Source organism: Scyliorhinus canicula, chromosome 14 (genome assembly GCF_902713615.1).
Source record: "Scyliorhinus canicula chromosome 14, sScyCan1.1, whole genome shotgun sequence".
Taxonomy (NCBI): Eukaryota; Metazoa; Chordata; class Chondrichthyes; order Carcharhiniformes; family Scyliorhinidae; genus Scyliorhinus; species Scyliorhinus canicula.
In genome coordinates, this window is record NC_052159.1 from 123,296,692 (window position 1) to 123,313,487 (window position 16,796).

At 45.1% G+C, this 16,796-nt stretch overlaps 1 protein-coding gene across 1 annotated transcript in view; it reads left to right on the forward strand.

Annotated features, from left to right (window-relative positions):
- Nucleotides 1-16,796, forward strand: part of dct (dopachrome tautomerase) — a 55,893-nt gene that overhangs the window by 19,792 nt on the left and 19,305 nt on the right. The window contains exons 3-6 of the mRNA XM_038818904.1: nucleotides 2,439-2,539; nucleotides 5,432-5,598; nucleotides 7,176-7,355; nucleotides 15,661-15,799. Of these exons, the coding sequence (XP_038674832.1) occupies nucleotides 2,439-2,539; nucleotides 5,432-5,598; nucleotides 7,176-7,355; nucleotides 15,661-15,799 (587 nt within the window). The remainder of the gene's footprint in view (nucleotides 1-2,438; nucleotides 2,540-5,431; nucleotides 5,599-7,175; nucleotides 7,356-15,660; nucleotides 15,800-16,796) is intronic.

Sequence of the window (16,796 nt, forward strand, 5' to 3'; positions counted from 1 at the left end):
TCTGATGCACCGCTCAATGACAGCCCGGGGGCCACATGGACCTCATTGTATTGAGTCTCCATATTAGTCATCGGCCTCCACACTGGTGTCATTAGCCATCTCCTCAGCAGGTACTCCTTATCCCCCAAGAGTCACTGGTTCACCCGCCACTCCTCTCTGCCTCGCCCCCTCACATCCTCCGTCATCCCTCAGGGATCCCGTCCTGCCCACACATCTCCGGCTCCAGCTAGGACGCCTGGGCACTGGGCCCAGACCCTGTACCACAGACACCCGCTGGCAATGCTACCTGGACCGGGCATTATGGGTACAAAATGATCCAGGGGGTAGCATGGCGGACAGGCGCACGCTTAGATACCCACTTCCCCTAGCCCATGAGCACCTCCCCCCCCCTAGGCCACCCCCCTGCCTCCCCCACTCAGATTACAGGGGCAGCAACTCCAGTGCTCTGGGCTCACTGCCCGGTATCAAGGATGGCCACTCACCTCCTCAGACCCCTGTTGTATTACTTGATTAAAGTAATATCTGTCGTTACTGGTTGCAGATGATCTTGAAGAATACGCGAGTCTTCGATGTAAACAAATTTATTAAGTAACGATAAAACTAATAAATAAGTTTGACGCTCTACTGAACTAACCCTAGAAATAAAGTAATGAGATTTAACTATATAAACTGTATCTGAACTACACGTGATGTCTAGCCTGTGATCTAACTATACTATACTACTGCTGTCCGGCTACTCTTGTGTGGAAAGAGCCTAAGAGCCTTTGGGAGCTCAGTTATATAGTGTGATCTGGTGGTGCCCTCTAGTGGTGGTGTCACAGCTAAGTATTGTGATTAACCCTTCAGTTACATGTCTGTCTACAATCCCTACAGCAGCCATTCTACCAACGTCACGTTTTTCAAAAGTACTAATTGGCGCTAGCATAACCATTTGTTGCAGAGCTGGTTAGATCACGGGAGCCTGTTAGATAGGGGGTCCTTCTTGGTAATTGTATGAAGATTGGCTTTAATTGGTGATTATTGGTTTTCTGCCACGTGGCGGGATTCGGCTCTCACCCACGGGAAAAGGCTGCTTAGATAGAAAACCGATCAGCCCCGTGCGGTTCCTGATTCTGACCTTTCCTGCGATCTAATCGCCACCTCGCGCTCTTGCCCAAACGCAACACGGTCTTTAAATCGAGCCCTAAGCGTGGTTAGAGAGCGGTGGGGAACTCTCCAACAGAGCCGGGGGGTGGGGGGTGGGGGGGGGGGGGACTCCCAGCCAAACCTGCATGAAAAGACACTCAGAATCATTTCTGGGCAGCACGGTAGCATGGTGGTTAGCATAAATGCTTCACAGCTCCAGGATCCCAGGTTCGATTCCCGGCTGGGTCACTGTCTGTGTGGAGTCTGCACGTCCTCCCCGTGTGTGTGTGGGTTTCCTCCGGGTGCTCCGGTTTCCTCCCACAGTCCAAAGATGTGTGGGTTAGGTGGATTGGCCACGCTAAATTGCCCGTAGTGTCCTAAAAAGTAAGGTGGGGGGGGGGGGGGGGGGGTTGTTGGGTTACGGGTATAGGGTGGATACGTGGGTTTGAGTAGGGCACAACATCGAGGGCCGAAGGGCCTGTTCTGTGCTGTACTGTTCTATGTTCTATGTTCTATTTCCATTAGACCACCCCCATCAAAACCTCGTTTGCTAATACAACCAGTAAACTGATTATTTAATTATAAAGTCCAATTTGAATGTTATTATACTTGTAGCAAAATATAATACCATCAAACAGAAGACTCTTTTGGATACCATGCAAATAGAATTCCCACGTGGTTTTAAAATGTTTCCACCAGGACAGGCTGAATTTCCAGAGCTTGTTGCAAGCTCCATTAACCACGGTAGATGTCAGTTTTGCTGACTGTTCAATTTAATCTTTTATCTGTCCTGCATTTTCTGTAACAGTTTCAAGTCAGAAATTTATTAATCGGGCTGAATGTCCAGTTTAATGTTGTTTCATTAATATGCAGCACAGAATAGATTTTAACATTCAATCCCCACTCCAAAGAGTTTGGATAACATTAAAAATCTATGAATTTTTAAGACACACTTGCCATTTCAGAAGGTTAGTTTTGAAGGTAAGACTGAAAATAGTGACAGTGTTTACTCTCACAAATCCAAGATAATGTATAATGCGTCTTAAAAATAAATCTTTCAGCATTGTAGTTGTGTTAAAGGAATACCCTTTTCAATGGGTCTCTAAAGTATAACATAAATAAAAATGAAAATGATCAAATTTTCATATACATGGACATCTTGATAAAATACATATCTGTGTCTGATAACTGTTGTGTGCAATTGACAAATCTTGGATTCACTGTGCCAGTTACAACAGTAATTTACCAATTCTCATTTTCGTTTGATGAATTTAGTTAATGTGAAATTTTGTCTTTTTTGTTTGTTGTTACAGGACCTGGTCGTGCATTTAAAGCTATTGATTTTTCTCATCAAGGTCCAGCTTTCCTTACCTGGCACCGATACCATTTAATGTTGCTGGAGAGAGATTTACAGGTTGCGCAGTGCTATAATCTGGTTTAGCTCAATGGCTGTTGTCAATTGTTTTAATTCGCACAAAGTTCAATAGATGGGCAAGAAAACGAGGAAAGGATGGACTTGAACCCAGAAAATAGTGTGACGCTATCTATCTATCTACACCCCTTTGAGGGTTCTTTCTTGTTTTGTATCTCATGTTCAGATAGTTTATAAATTAATAGGGCAGGATTTTCTGGATTGTGACGTTTCCCACCCTAGCACCTGAAGTCAGTGGGGAATGCATTCCTACTGATCATTGCAGTCCCACAGTCACTTGGGATTTGGATTTATTGCCACCTGTACTGAGGTAGTGTGTTCTGCCTACAGTCCAGGCAGATCATTCCATACAGGAAAAACATAGGACATACATAAATACATAATGTAAATAAGGAGACGGCATGTTAGCACAGAGGTTAGCTCAATTGCTTAACAGATGCAGAGTCTCAGATTCGATTCCCGGCTTGGGTCACTGTCTGTGCGGAGTCTGCACGTTCTCCCCGTGTCTACGTGGGTTTCCTCCGGGTGCTCCGGTTTCCTCCCACAGTCCAAAGATGCGCAGATTAGGTGGAGTGGCCATGTTAAATTGCCCCTTAGTGTCAAAAAAAGGGTGAGGGTAGTTACTGGGTTATGGGAATAGGATGGAGGCGTGGGCTTAAGTAGGGTGCTCTTTCCAAGGGCCGGTGCAGACTCAATGGACTGAATGGCCTCCTTCTGCACTGTAAATTCTATGAGACATAGACATGGGTGAAACATACGGAGTGTAGTACTACTCAGTCGAAAAGATGTGACGAGAGATGCGTTCAGTCCATAGTAGAGTTATTCAGGAGTCTGGTAACAGCTGGGAAGAACCGGTTTTTGAATCTGTTAATGTGTGTTCTCAGACTTTTGTATCTCTTGCCCGATGGAAGAGGTTGGAAGAGTGAATAACCCATGTAGGAGGGATCTTTGATTATGCTGCCCACTTTCCCAAGGCAAGGGAAGTGTAGTCAGAGGAAACGGATGGGAGGCGGATTTGTGTGATAGACTGGGCTGCGTTCACGACTCTTTGTAGTTTCTTACGGTCTTGGAATGAACAGTTACCATACCAGGCTGTGATAGAGTCAGATAGGCTGCTTTCTATGGTGCATCTGTAAAAGTTGGTAAGAGTCAGTGTGGACAAGCTGAATTTCCTTAGTTTCCTGAGGAGGTATTGGCGCTGTTGTGCTTTCTTGTTCGTAGCATCGACATGGGTGGACCAGGACAGATTGTTAATGATGTGCACAAGTAGGAGCTTGAAGCTGTCAACTATCTCCACCTTGGCACCATTGATGCAGACAGGGCTGTGTATGATACTTTGCTTCCCAAAGTCATTGACCAGCCCCTTAGTTTTGCTGACACTGGGGGAGAGATTGTTGTTGTTACACCACTCCACCAGGTTCTCTATCTCCCTCCTGTACTCTGACTCATTATCGTTTGAGATCCGACCCACTATGGTCTGTCATCAGCAAACATAGTAAGAAGTCTTACAACAGGTGAATGGAGCAGTGCTCCAAAAGCTAGTGTTTGAAACAAACCTGTTGGACTTTAACCTGCTGTTGTAAGACTTCTTACTGTGCCCACCCCAGTCCAACGTCGGCATCTCCACATCATGATCAGCAAACATGTGCAGGGAGTTGGAGCCAAATTTTGCCTCACAGTCATGTGTGTACAGGGAGTATAGTAGGGTACTAAGTACGCGCGGCCTTGTGGAGCCCCAGTCTGGAGGACTATCGTGGAGGAGATGTTGTTGTTTATTCTTTATTTGCTTTAATTATTGTTGTTTATTCTTACTGATTGTGGGCTTTGGGTCAGGAAGTCAAGGATCCAGTTGCAGAGGGAGGAGCCAAATCCTAGGTTTTGGAGTTTTCATATGAATTTGGTTGGGATTATGGTGTTGGAGGTGGAGCTTCAGTCAGTGAATAAGAGTCTGACGTAGAAATCCTCATTGTCGAAGAGCTTAATGCTCCGAGGAGCATTCATAGGTTGGGGACACAACTTTCACCCCTCACCTGTGTGGAAGTCCCACGTCAGAGAGTTAGCAGCCTATCTGATTAGCCTGCAGCTATGTAGTTCAGACAGCACCAGCAGTGGGCTGGCTGGAACTACAAGCGGTTCCCAAATTCTAAGTCCTGTAGTGCAGGAGCAGGAAGTACGGATTCTCATGGTAGGGAGGCAAGATGAGGTGATGGGATGTGGGGAGAGAGGGTGGAGGGAGCATGCCTGATGTGGCATGGGGCCGTTGATGGGTGTGTTCCCCATTCTCACTCTAGGCCCAAGCAAGGTGACCTGCATGACTTCCCTTTGTCTCTGAACTCCTCCTACAAACCTCAAAATTGTCAAGTGAGCCACTTAAGGACATGAATTAGAACAAGGGCAGGTGGCCCACCCTCGGCCTCAGCCCCTGTCCCTGGTGTAGAATTGCAGACAGGTTGGGGCTGGGCAGGAGAGGGCAAGGAAGGATACCCCCAGAATTTTATGAGAGCCCTGCCTGCAATCCCACCAGCAGGAGACTATAAAATTCTGCCCATAGCGTTCTCGGGACCTATTTCTTCATGTCTTTTATCAAAGTACCAATTCAATTTCGTTTAAATTACAAATGTTTTGTAATTAAGTCATCCTTAGGCAAAAGTAGTGATGATCCTCTGAAGTATACACTTTCCCATTTTTGATCCAGTGTCTATCAATTCAGCATATTAATTCAACTGAAGTTGGGAATTTGCAAGCAGAGATTATCTTGTATCATTCCATGGTGCAGTATTATTAACCACAAATATGCCATGTCACTGAACCATTGTATATTTAACTAAATGTATATTTTTGACACTGAAGTTTAATCTAATTTCTGTCTCTCAGAAACTCATAGGAAATGAATCATTTGCACTTCCATATTGGAATTTTGCCACAGGAAGAAATGATTGTGATGTCTGCACAGCTTCGTTGTTGGGATCTATGCGCCTTGATAATCCAACATTAATAAATCAGAGTTCCAGGTTCTCACAGTGGGAGATTGTATGCAATAGGTTAGTGATTGAACACTACAGATTGCATTTGAGTTTTGAATTAAACACTCATGCGAATCCTACAATGCAACATTGACTAAACTTCAAAAGTACTTCAGTGGCTGTAAAGAGCTTGAGACATCATAAAGTTTTGAAAAGCATGATGTGTACGCAAGTTATTTCTTCCTTGCTAGGTGAACTGTAAGTCCATTACCACTCAGAATATGGCCTGCTTAAATTACTTTCTGATGCCATTCATTTTTTCTAACCATAATCACATCTTGAATGGGATGCAGATTTGCTCTATAAATTCAATTCTCAACATAACTTCCCAGCCGGAGCAAATCGATATGCTGTAATAATGGTAAATTTGCAGTTCCTGTATTGCTATTGTGGGGTTGTGCTGTAAGTATGTTAATGATTATTGATTAGTTCTGTAGTTTCGATATAATGACCAAAGAAAAATCTACGCTTATCTTCTCGTTTTGTCTTATTCTTGTGTTACACTTGATGTCCCCACAAAGAACAAATATGTAGGACGTGACCTACTGGTGGGGTTGCACCCAAAAGGCAGCTCGGCACAACGTGACCGGTAGATGGCGGGAGATCCCACTTCCGGAATCTACCCGGTTCGCCACGCCTCATGAGATCTAATGCGATATAGAGTGAGACAGATCTAATAGGCTCACTCTGATATGTGTTCCCAAGATCTAACCAAGGTATGGGATCTACCCCCTCGCCTTGGAAACCTTGGGCGAGGGACGCTCAGTACTGGTCTGCACAAATGGGGACCAGATGGAACGGCACTCGTGGGAGTCTCCCAGGGGATTGGAGGCTCCCAGTTGCATGCCCTCTGGGGAGAGTTGTACCCTAACACTTCCTGCCTGGCAGTGCAAGCTGTCAGGGGAACTGCCGTGGTGCCAGGCTGGCACTGCCAAGGTGCCAAGCTGGAGTTCTTTGCACGGCAGTGATGAGGCTGTGCCACTGTGGGGGGGGGGTTAGTTGAATTGGGGTTTGGGGTGGAGGAAGGGATCACCTTGAGGTGGAAACTGTTTATCGACTTCTTTAAGGAGTATTGAGTCGTCAGCGAGGAGGGGGGTGGGTGTTTATTTTTTGCTTGGGGGAAACGATAAGTTGGAAATGGCAGGCGGGTATCAGGATGGCAGCATGATGTGTAGGAGCTGTTGTACAGTGAGTTGTGGCTTGGGGAGGATTTGGGGGTCACGTTGGGCGCTCGGGAGATCGGGCTGCCATTTTTAAATGGCGCCCTGATCTCTCGCTGTACTGAGGAGTTCTGGCGAGCTCTTCAGTGCAGAAAGCAGGGCTAAGTGAGGCCTCATCGATCTAGGCCCCTGATCTACCCCAATGAGCATTACATAATGGTGTATTCCTCAGAGCTCTGAGCACCGGGAAACACCCGGCTAATCTCACGTGTTAAGGGACTCTCTCCCCATTCGGGTAGGTCGCGCCCATAGGCACTGGGCATTGAGCAGTACTCACCACTAGGTTGTCATAAGCACCACTGATCTAAAAATTGCCTCATTGTTATTGAAATTCTAACATTCAATATTATTGTGATTTTCATGTGAAATTTAAAGTTTGGATGAGTATAACCGCTTGATCACTCTCTGCAATGGAACAAATGAAGGGCCAATCAGGAGGGGCTTCATGGAGAAGAGCAGTACCCGGCTGCCAACAATGGAGGATGTTCGCCGTTGTATGTCTCTTAAAGAATTTGACACCCCACCTTATTTCCAGAATTCAACTTTCAGTTTCAGGTCGGTATCTTACACTTGAAGGAAAATAACTGTCTTATAATATTGAATAAAAACGATATGGAAGTAGCATTGTTTAAGGAAAGCTCATGTACCTCATGTACCTCAGTAAACAATAATCAGGAGAATGGCCATGGATATTCTAGGTTGTGACCACTGAACATTTTGAGGGCTTACATTCGGTTGTGGAGCAGCCATTTCATAAAAAACGTGATCTAAAATGTACACGTACACTGCCGATGGGAAGTGGGCGCAACTCATCTTGGTAAAGGAGCTTGTGAATGTGTTTCTAATGCCTGCCAGCAGCCTGCAGAACAGTTAGATCATGAAGCTAATCAATGTGCATTGTTCATTTGAAGTCAGTACTGCCATTTTGTAACACACATTCCAGACAACCTTATATCGCTGAACATTAACCGGAATGTCGGAGTGCCTTGATCAGCGCTGTTCAAAGGCATCATTAAATACCTACAGTTTAAGGGATATTTCTTTTTCTTTTTTTTAAAACATTTTATTGAAGGCATTTTATTAAAATATATACATAATCGCAAAAATACAAAAGCCAACCCGGCAAAAGCAATAACCCACACCCCCCACCCCCATCCTTGCATCTACCCCCCCCCCCCCCCACCCGAACAACAGCACCCACCCATCCTGCTGCCACCCCAATACTCGCATCCCATATCAAACTTCCCCCCCCCAACAACAAATAAACAGCCACCCCCCTCCTCGCTGACAACTCAATACTCCTTAAAGAAGTCGATAAACAGTTTCCACCTCAAGGTGAACCCTTCCTCCACTCCTAGGATGGCAAACTTAACTTTTTCCAAATGCAGGAACTCTGCCACATCGCTTACCCATATCGCCTTTGGCGGCTCCGAGTCCCACCAGCACAACCAAATCCGCCTCCAGGCTATCAGGGAGGCAAAGGCCAAGATGGCAGCCTCTCTCTCCACCAGGCGGGATATTTCTTATGGCTGCTAACATAATTTTACACAGCTTCACAGCTGAAGGCTATTCCAAATGAGGAATTAGCCTTGTTAGTTGTGAGAACACTTCATGCTCCTCAACTCCCAAGTTCCTACTCGAGACAACACATGCCATGCCTCTGAGGATGATTAGTGCATTGCATGGGTTGCAAACTTTGAAGTCTGAACATTGTGCCTGAACTCCAGAAACGTCGGCACCAGCTGCCAACAATCAAACACTAAAGAACAGAGCTTCACCACTGTGGATCTTCTTGCGGCCAATTGTGTGGATGTGCGGAGGGAAGCTGAGCACAGTCTCCCTAATGTTCCTAACTGAGTCTGGGGTCTAGGGACTCCTGATATGACCGGGGTGAGTGTGCAGGGCAAGATTTGCCAGAAGAACTGACTCGGCAGATAGCACTCTGAGAGAAGGCGGGACAGGTAAGGTTGGGGGAGGCTTGAGGGATATGAGGATTCCAGCAATCAAAAGAACATTATTGGAATTTAATTGAAAACTGAAATGTCAAATATGTTTCTGAAACCAACGTCAGGCAGCCCTCAAATATCCCACCAGAAATGTATGCACTGTGTAAAATGGGTAGCGGTCACAGTTTGGAAGAAACAGTTGAAGGAAGATTAGCGAGCTACTAAAGTGCATCTTGTAGATCGCACACAATGTGGGCACTGTGCACCAGAGGTGGAGGGAGTGAACGCTTAAGGTACTGGATGCAGATCAAATGGGTTGTTTGGTCTTGGATGGCGTCGAGCTTCATGAGTGTTATTGGAGTTGTGCTCATCCAGGCAAGTGGAGAGTATCCCATCACACTCCAGACTTGTGCCTTGTAGACCATGGACAGACTTTGGGGAGTCAGGAGGTGAGTTACTCGCTACAGAAATCCCAGCTTCTGATTTGTTCTTTATTTAAATGGGTAGTCCAGTTCAGTTTCTGGTTAATGGTAAGTCCCCAGGATGTTGATAGTGGGGATTCAGTGATGGCAATGCTATTGAACATCAAGATAGTTAGATTAATTCTTGTTAAAGAAATATTATTGCCTAGCACTTGTGTGGTGTGAATGAGACTTGTCACTTAGGAGCCGAAGACTGAATATTGTCCAGTTCTTGGTACACCTGGACACTGACTACTTTTGCCACCCTTACATGATCTGACCTACATGCGTCTCCAGAACCACACTGATGTGGCTGAATCTTAAATGACCACTCAGTTGTATGAAACCACTCAAATGTCTCAAAGGATTTAAACCAGACGACCACACGGCATCGACCCAGGCACCCAAAACAATGGCAAACCCAGCCCTGTTGACCCTACAAAAACCTCCTTACTAACAGCCGGGGGCTAGTACCAAAGTTAGGAGAGCTGTCACATGGACTAGACAAGCACCAGCCTAATTTCATCATTCTGACGGAATCGTACCTTGCAATCAATGTCCCAGACATTGCCATCACCATACAAGGGTTTTTTTTTATTCGTTCATGGGATGTGGGCGTCACTGGCTGGGCCAGCATTTGTTGCCCATCCCATCGAGAGTTAACCACATTGGTGTGGGTCTGGAGTCACACGTAGGCCAGACCAGGTAAGGATGACCAATGTCCTATCCTAAATGGCATTAGTGAACCAGATGGGTTTTTACAACAATCGACAATGGTTCCCTGGTCATCATTAGACTTTTAATTCCAGATTTTCATTGAATTCAAATTCCACCATCTGCACTGGTCGGATTCGAACCCATGTCCCCAGAGTATTACCCCGTGTCTCTGGATTACTAGTCCAGTGACAGTACCAATGCCTCCCTCTCACTGGCAGGACAGACCCATAAGAGGTGGTGGTGACACAGTGGTATGTAGTCAGGAGGGAGTTACCCTGGGAATCTTCACCAATGACTCTGGACCCCATGGAGTTTAATAGCACCAGGTTAAAAATGCGCAAGGAAACCTCCTGTTGGTGATCACATACCAACAGCGCCCCCCCCCCACCCCCACCTCGCCCCCCACCCCGCACCCAGGTGATGAATCCGTATTCCTCCATGTTGAACACCACTTGATAAGTAGCAATGAGGGTGGCAGAATGTACTCTGGGTGGCGGGTCTTCAATGTCCATCGCCAAGAGTAGCTTGGTAGTACCACCTGCCGAGCCCTAAAGGAAATAGCGGCTAGACTGGGTCTACAGCAGGTGGTGAGGGAACCAAAAGAGGGAAAAACACACTAGACCTCATCCTCACCAGCCTGTCTGCCACAGATGCATCTGTGCATGACAGTATCGGTAGCAGTGACCACTGCTCAGTCCTTGTGGAGATGAAGTCCCGCCTTCACATTGAGGATATCCTCCATTGTGTTGCGTGGCACTACCACCGTGCTAAATGGGATCGACTTCAAACCTAGCCACTCAAAACTGGGCATCCACGAGGCACTATGGGCCATCAGCAGCAGCAGAATTGTACTTGATCACAATCTGCAACCTCATGGCCCAGCATATCCCCCATTCTAACATTACCACCAAGCCAGGGGACCAACCCTGGTTCAATGGAAGGGTGCAGGAGGAAATGTCAGGAGCAGCATCAGGCATACCAAAAAATGAACTGTCAACCTGCTGAAGCTACAACACAGAACTACTTGTGTGCCAAACAGCATAAGGAGCAAGTAATAGACAGAGCTAAGCGATTCCACAACCAACGGATCAGATCTAAGCTGGGCAATTGTCCACATTGCCAATGTTGTTGCTGTACTGGAGCAACTTGGCTACTTCTAGAGAAATGGTTCCCAACATTCTGTGTGTTGCGGTACACCCTTATACCAAAAACAAATCTGAGGCATGCCTCCTATTTTCTCCAACTGCACTACCTTCTACCAAAGCATTTTATCACTAAAACATCCGAAAAACACCTCAAACTACCACCTAATACAAGTTTCATGAGTTTAAACCGTTTTCAATGAAAGGTCTAAAACCAGTTCCATATCAAATACAATGGCCTGAGTTTCTGAGGAGTGACAATCAGTTGGATTGCCCCTTTGCTCTCAAGATTTTAACCTTGTGATCGTTTTGATCCTTTCTCACCTGATCATCTGAGCCAGACCAGGTGAGAACTGGGTAGGGCAGCGTGCTCTTGAAGCCTTCAATCGAGCAGAGTCAGTGGTAATAAGGCTATGCCCCCTTTCTTGTGACACAGACTGCCATAAATCAGGTAGGTTCAAAGGTCCAGCCAAGGAGAAAATAGGTTTGTCAGGTAAGCGATGAGAATTTGGTAGGGAGGATTTGGGCATTCATGGGGATAGGGGTGGAGGTGTTGGGACTGTTGGAAGGTAGGGTTGAGGTTCAGATAGCCGGGAAGTGGGGAGGGGGACTGGATAGCCATGAGGAGTACTGGACAGCTGGGGGAGGGGCTGCCTAGACAGCCAAGGGCTTTGGGCATGGGGTGGCCGGACATTAGGCTGAGGTGAGGGAGGTCAGGAAGTGATTTGGTGGGAGATTGGACAGTTGGGAGTGGCTGAGAGTGGGGGGTGCAGACAGTCAGGATTGTGGTTAGTCAAGGGGGTCAGGTCAGGCCTGTGGGAGTGATCTGGGGATGGGGGCTTCCCATGCAGTGCATAGTTTTGGGGGGGGGGGGGGGGGGGGGGAAAGGTCAGTTTCTTTTTTGTTATGTTTCTTTGTTGCCGCAAAGAGAAAAGATATGGAGGTGCCCACATTCTGCATACTTGTAATGTGCGATGAGAGGTTTTTAAGGGTGTTGCTCAATACAATCAAGATGGTAATTTGCCCAGTGCCCGCACAAACACTCTACTTGACGTCACTATACATCATATGACGTAGGACCAGCAAGTTGTATTCCCAGATTCATAACATTGTTCATTTAAAATTTTTTAAAAAATAAATGAATCAAAGCAAATGAAGTAAATACTGTGAAGTAAATACTTACCGACACCTGGGCCTGCCTTTGTGAGCAGTGTCTCTTGCTCCGGTGAGGAACCTTTGACAGAGAAATCCGCAGGTCTTGTTCCACTGACAGATACTCTCTCCTTTTGGTTTCTACATAAGCAAGTGTTGAGAATGCCAACTCGCACAGGTAGCTTGTGGGACAGGGTAAGGGTAAAAGGGTGAGAATACTGCGATAGTGTGATCTGAGATAGATGGATATTCTTGTCCCTCAAACAACCAAAATGTGACCAGAGGCATCTGAAAACTTTAGTTTTAATGTACCATCCATCCTCGCTCTGCGAATTCCTCATGTTCTTTTAATGACAACTTCTTTAATGATTCAAAAGAAAATGAACTAAATGGATCACACACACAGGACTTTTCCCTGAGACAGCCATCGCACTTCTGTGTGCATGAGTAAATCCAGGTACTCGTTTTAGATTCCAGAATCCACAATAATTTGCTTTTATCTTCAAGTAAATTCTGGTACTTGGCTCCCATCTCTTAACACAACATAGTAAACAAGCACGATTTCAAAGCACGTGACTTTGCATACTACTTCAATCAACTCAAATGACATTGTTTTGGCAACCAGGGCTTCAAAGTACAGGATACAATGGCTGATCTGGATGTCAGGATTCTGCACTTTCACTTTTTTATCAATCCTTTGACTTTTCCCATCATGGAAGCTGCTCCGTCAGTGCAGATGCTATTGTACATGCTTTCCTCTAGAAATGCAGTTGTTACACAAAAGATTTCCTCTCTGGTCATGTAACTGCAAATGAGGAAATTCTCTTGGATATAATCCCCATCAATATACCTGACATTGTCAGAGAAGCCGGAAGTCTCCACTAATATCTGTGGGATCATCAATCTACAGGGCACTTTTTCCACTCATTCTACTTTCTCTTGAAGTGCCTGTTCAATATCAATTGACATTTTGTCAATGCACCGCTCAATTGTATTATCAGAATGAGGACCTTTGTCAATTTCTTTGGCAGCATCAGCTCCCAACATTACACTCACAATACGTTTGCATGCTGGCAAAATTAGATGTGTCAATGATGAGTGGCTTTGATTTCACAACGAGCTCAGCCACTTGCCTCCATGCAAATTAAACATTCTGGAACAGGAGAAGAGGCATCATCAGTCGACAAAAATCCGAAGGCTCAGATCCCATTCTGTCTGTAAACAAAGCTGGCTTTTTTCTCCTGATGTTCCGCTGTTTCAGCTAGGATTTAATCAGTCGGGGATCCTTCACTTCTCTTCTTCAAGAACATATCCATGGCTGTGTATATCATCCTAGCTGGTTCATTCAGGCGACAAGAGCCTTGCCTCAGTCCCCCGCAGCATGGAGATACCAACCTTTGGCTGCTTACTCTAATCCAGCTGTCTTCTGCCCTTACTTGTAACTTCCTTTTGGGACCTCTCCCTGTCCCCTCTCCTTTGTTTGGGAATTCTGGCTGTCCCCCTCCTTTGTCCCTCTTTTCTTGCTGGTGGTGGCATCCCGTACCTGATCACCTGACCTGAATTTTCATGCCCTCGTTCCTTTTTCTGTCTCTGAGCAGGCTTGACCCCAACGTAAACCAAACTGCGCATGTGTCACCAATTCCCGCTGTCCCATGCACGGGAGGCCCGAGGATCGTTGGAGTTTCCAACGGCACCCCTGACCAATATTCGCAGCATTTTGGTTGGGAGCCCCTGTTCTAGAGCACAATTCTTCAGTGCTACTGTGGAATATTGTCAGAGCCGAAGGCTTTGCTGTATCCAGTCCTTTCAGCCATTTCTTCACATCACATGGAATCAAATGAATTGGTTGAAGACCGGCACCTGCGATTCTTGGGATTTCGAGAGGGGTCAGAGATGGGTAATCCACTCAGCAAATCTTGCTAAAGGTGGGTGCAAATTCTTCAGCCTTGTCTTTTGCACCAACATGGTGGGCATCTTCCTCACAGAGGATGGATGGATTTTGTGGTAGTTTGATCGTCACCATCACTTTGACTAGTTTTTTAAAGTTGCACATTTATTAATTAATTGAATTTAAATTCCACCAGCTGCCATGGTGGTGTTTGAACTATTATCCCCATAACTTTAGTCTATATGGGGTTTATTGGTTGGAAACCAACCTGCCAAATCCAAAAGTGTGGTGCCCTACTCCCTCATCCCCACCACCTTTGTCACCACCTGGAAGCAATTTCCCACCTGCCCTGAAAGAGAGAGGGGAGAGCCCCCAGACTACCAGATGGGACCTCTTGTCCTGTAATGTTCCCACGCCCCCTGAACTTTATTCCTAATGTCAGTGGAAGTTGATGTGGTTTTACTTGCATGGAATCATCTGCAATCAGAAGGATGATATAAATATTGAATCATTTGACACTAGCAGAGTGCTCAAAGGGTAAGTGCCATAAACTTTCCCCCCTGAAATGCCTTTTTCAGGCTGTTTCTCATTATGCTCTGTGGAGATAAGATTTTGCTGAATAAATATTCTAAAGTAAAACAGTTCTAATGCAGTGAATCTTGAATATTAAATCATTACAATACAGATAATAAACCAAAGGAAAAGATTAAAGTTGAAGGGGCAGTATTATAATCAATTATCAGCAAGTAATGGGATTGGTTACTTTGATTAGAATTCTGGCAACTCTAGCTATATTATTAGCTTTATTAGATTGACACTAAATATGTGGATCAGAAAGGCTAATTCTTAGATTCCTTCAATAACATTTTCACAACAATATTTTTCAAGACTGGCAAAGTATCAATCTTCCTATTCAGAGGTCACATTAAATATTATTGTCCAGGCACATTGTATGAATCTAATTAATGCATTATGAAAAACTTCTTATGACATGAATGAAAAGCTGTGTGCAATTTAGGGTTTTAATTTGCAAAATTAACACTTATAGTGTCACAGTACTTTTGTCATGTTGAACTTATGGTTTTACATAGAAATCATAGAATCCCTACAGTGCAGAAGGAGACCAATCAGCCCATCGGGTCTGCACCGACCCTTAGAAAGAACACTCTACCTCGGCCCACACCCCATCCCTGTAAACCTACCTAATCTAAGTGGGCAATTTAGCGTGGCCAATCCATCTAACCTGCATGTCTTTGGACTGTGGGAGGAAACCAGAGGAAACCCACCCAGAAAGTGCAATCTCCACACAGAGTGTCACCCAAAGCCTGAATTAAACCCGGGTCCCTGCCGCTGTGAGGCAGCAGTGATAACCACCATGCCACCCATAGCTCCTCTTTCTCCTTTCCCTTCATTGATGAAAACAAAATTCTGTACAAGTTCACCTATTTTATATTGTTTATTTAAGCACTCCTTGAATTAGTGAGAATTCCTACTGTCTCCTGATTTGTCAGACTTTGCACATCCATACAGAGATGGAACTACTTTTTCTTTCAGAAATGCGCTTGAGGGATTTGATACACCAGATGGTGAGACTGGCACTGGCGAAATTCAGAGTCTTCATAACCTGGTTCATTCTTTTTTGAACGGAACGGATGCTTTTGCGCACTCTGCAGCAAATGATCCACTTTTTGTGGTATGTATAATTGAATGGTTATGCATCTGAGATAACCATCCTCCCTATCGTAGCTCCATTTATCATCATGTGAATCCTGCTTTGCCACTGGGAAGAAATGTGCTGCTATATGAAGTTACTTTGTGCAGAGCACCATTTTCCTTCCACGGCGGCATATCCTCAGTGCCAAACTGTTAATGGTTAACATTTGAGGTTTAATGGTTGTAATACTGCTTGTTACTCTTATTGTTATTATCAGATGACTTGCAACCTGCCACTGTTTCCTTGTGTATCAAAATAATTTTAAGTTGTGCATGAGAGCTGAAATTGTTGGAGATTAATTTGACGGATACTACAATCTTTCAAAACAGAATCACATGGAGCATGGGAAAAGAAGTCCGTTTAACTAATAATCTTTGTGCTCCCTGAGTTACAAATATTTTTTTGCACTCGTTTGTACACATGTGTGCATTTGTGAACTTTTATAACATTCAAGTTGTAGAAAATAATGGTTAGAATTGTTTTCAAGGTGTGTATTTGTCACTCTGCGTGGCCAGTGGTACCGACATGCAGCAAATGAGCAAGACCTGGACAGTTGGGTGATTTTACATGATCTCTGGATGATTTGCTGAGCATAATGTGTCATCTGTGCTCAGTCTAAAGTATATGCAAGCTCCATGAATGTGTTAAAATGTCTCTGCCCACCTGGGTATGGGCATCAGTGAAAAGCCGCTTGTCCGTGAGCTTTATTAAATTTAACATCCAGTTGTCTTGGACCTATGTAATGCTCTTTCTTTTTTAAATGAACATTTAGATTTATGTGGGGCATATTGATGTTAAAACAACATCTTTTATTTACTTTATTTGGATATGGAGGAACTGAAGTGGTCACTGGCTTTTTCCGTGAACAAATGAGTTTGGCCAGCCTCTGGGCCTTTAGATACTGCACTGACCCAGATATAGCAGGATAGCCCAGGGTTCCTGTTGCTGCCTGCTGCCCACCAGCATAGTAATAATG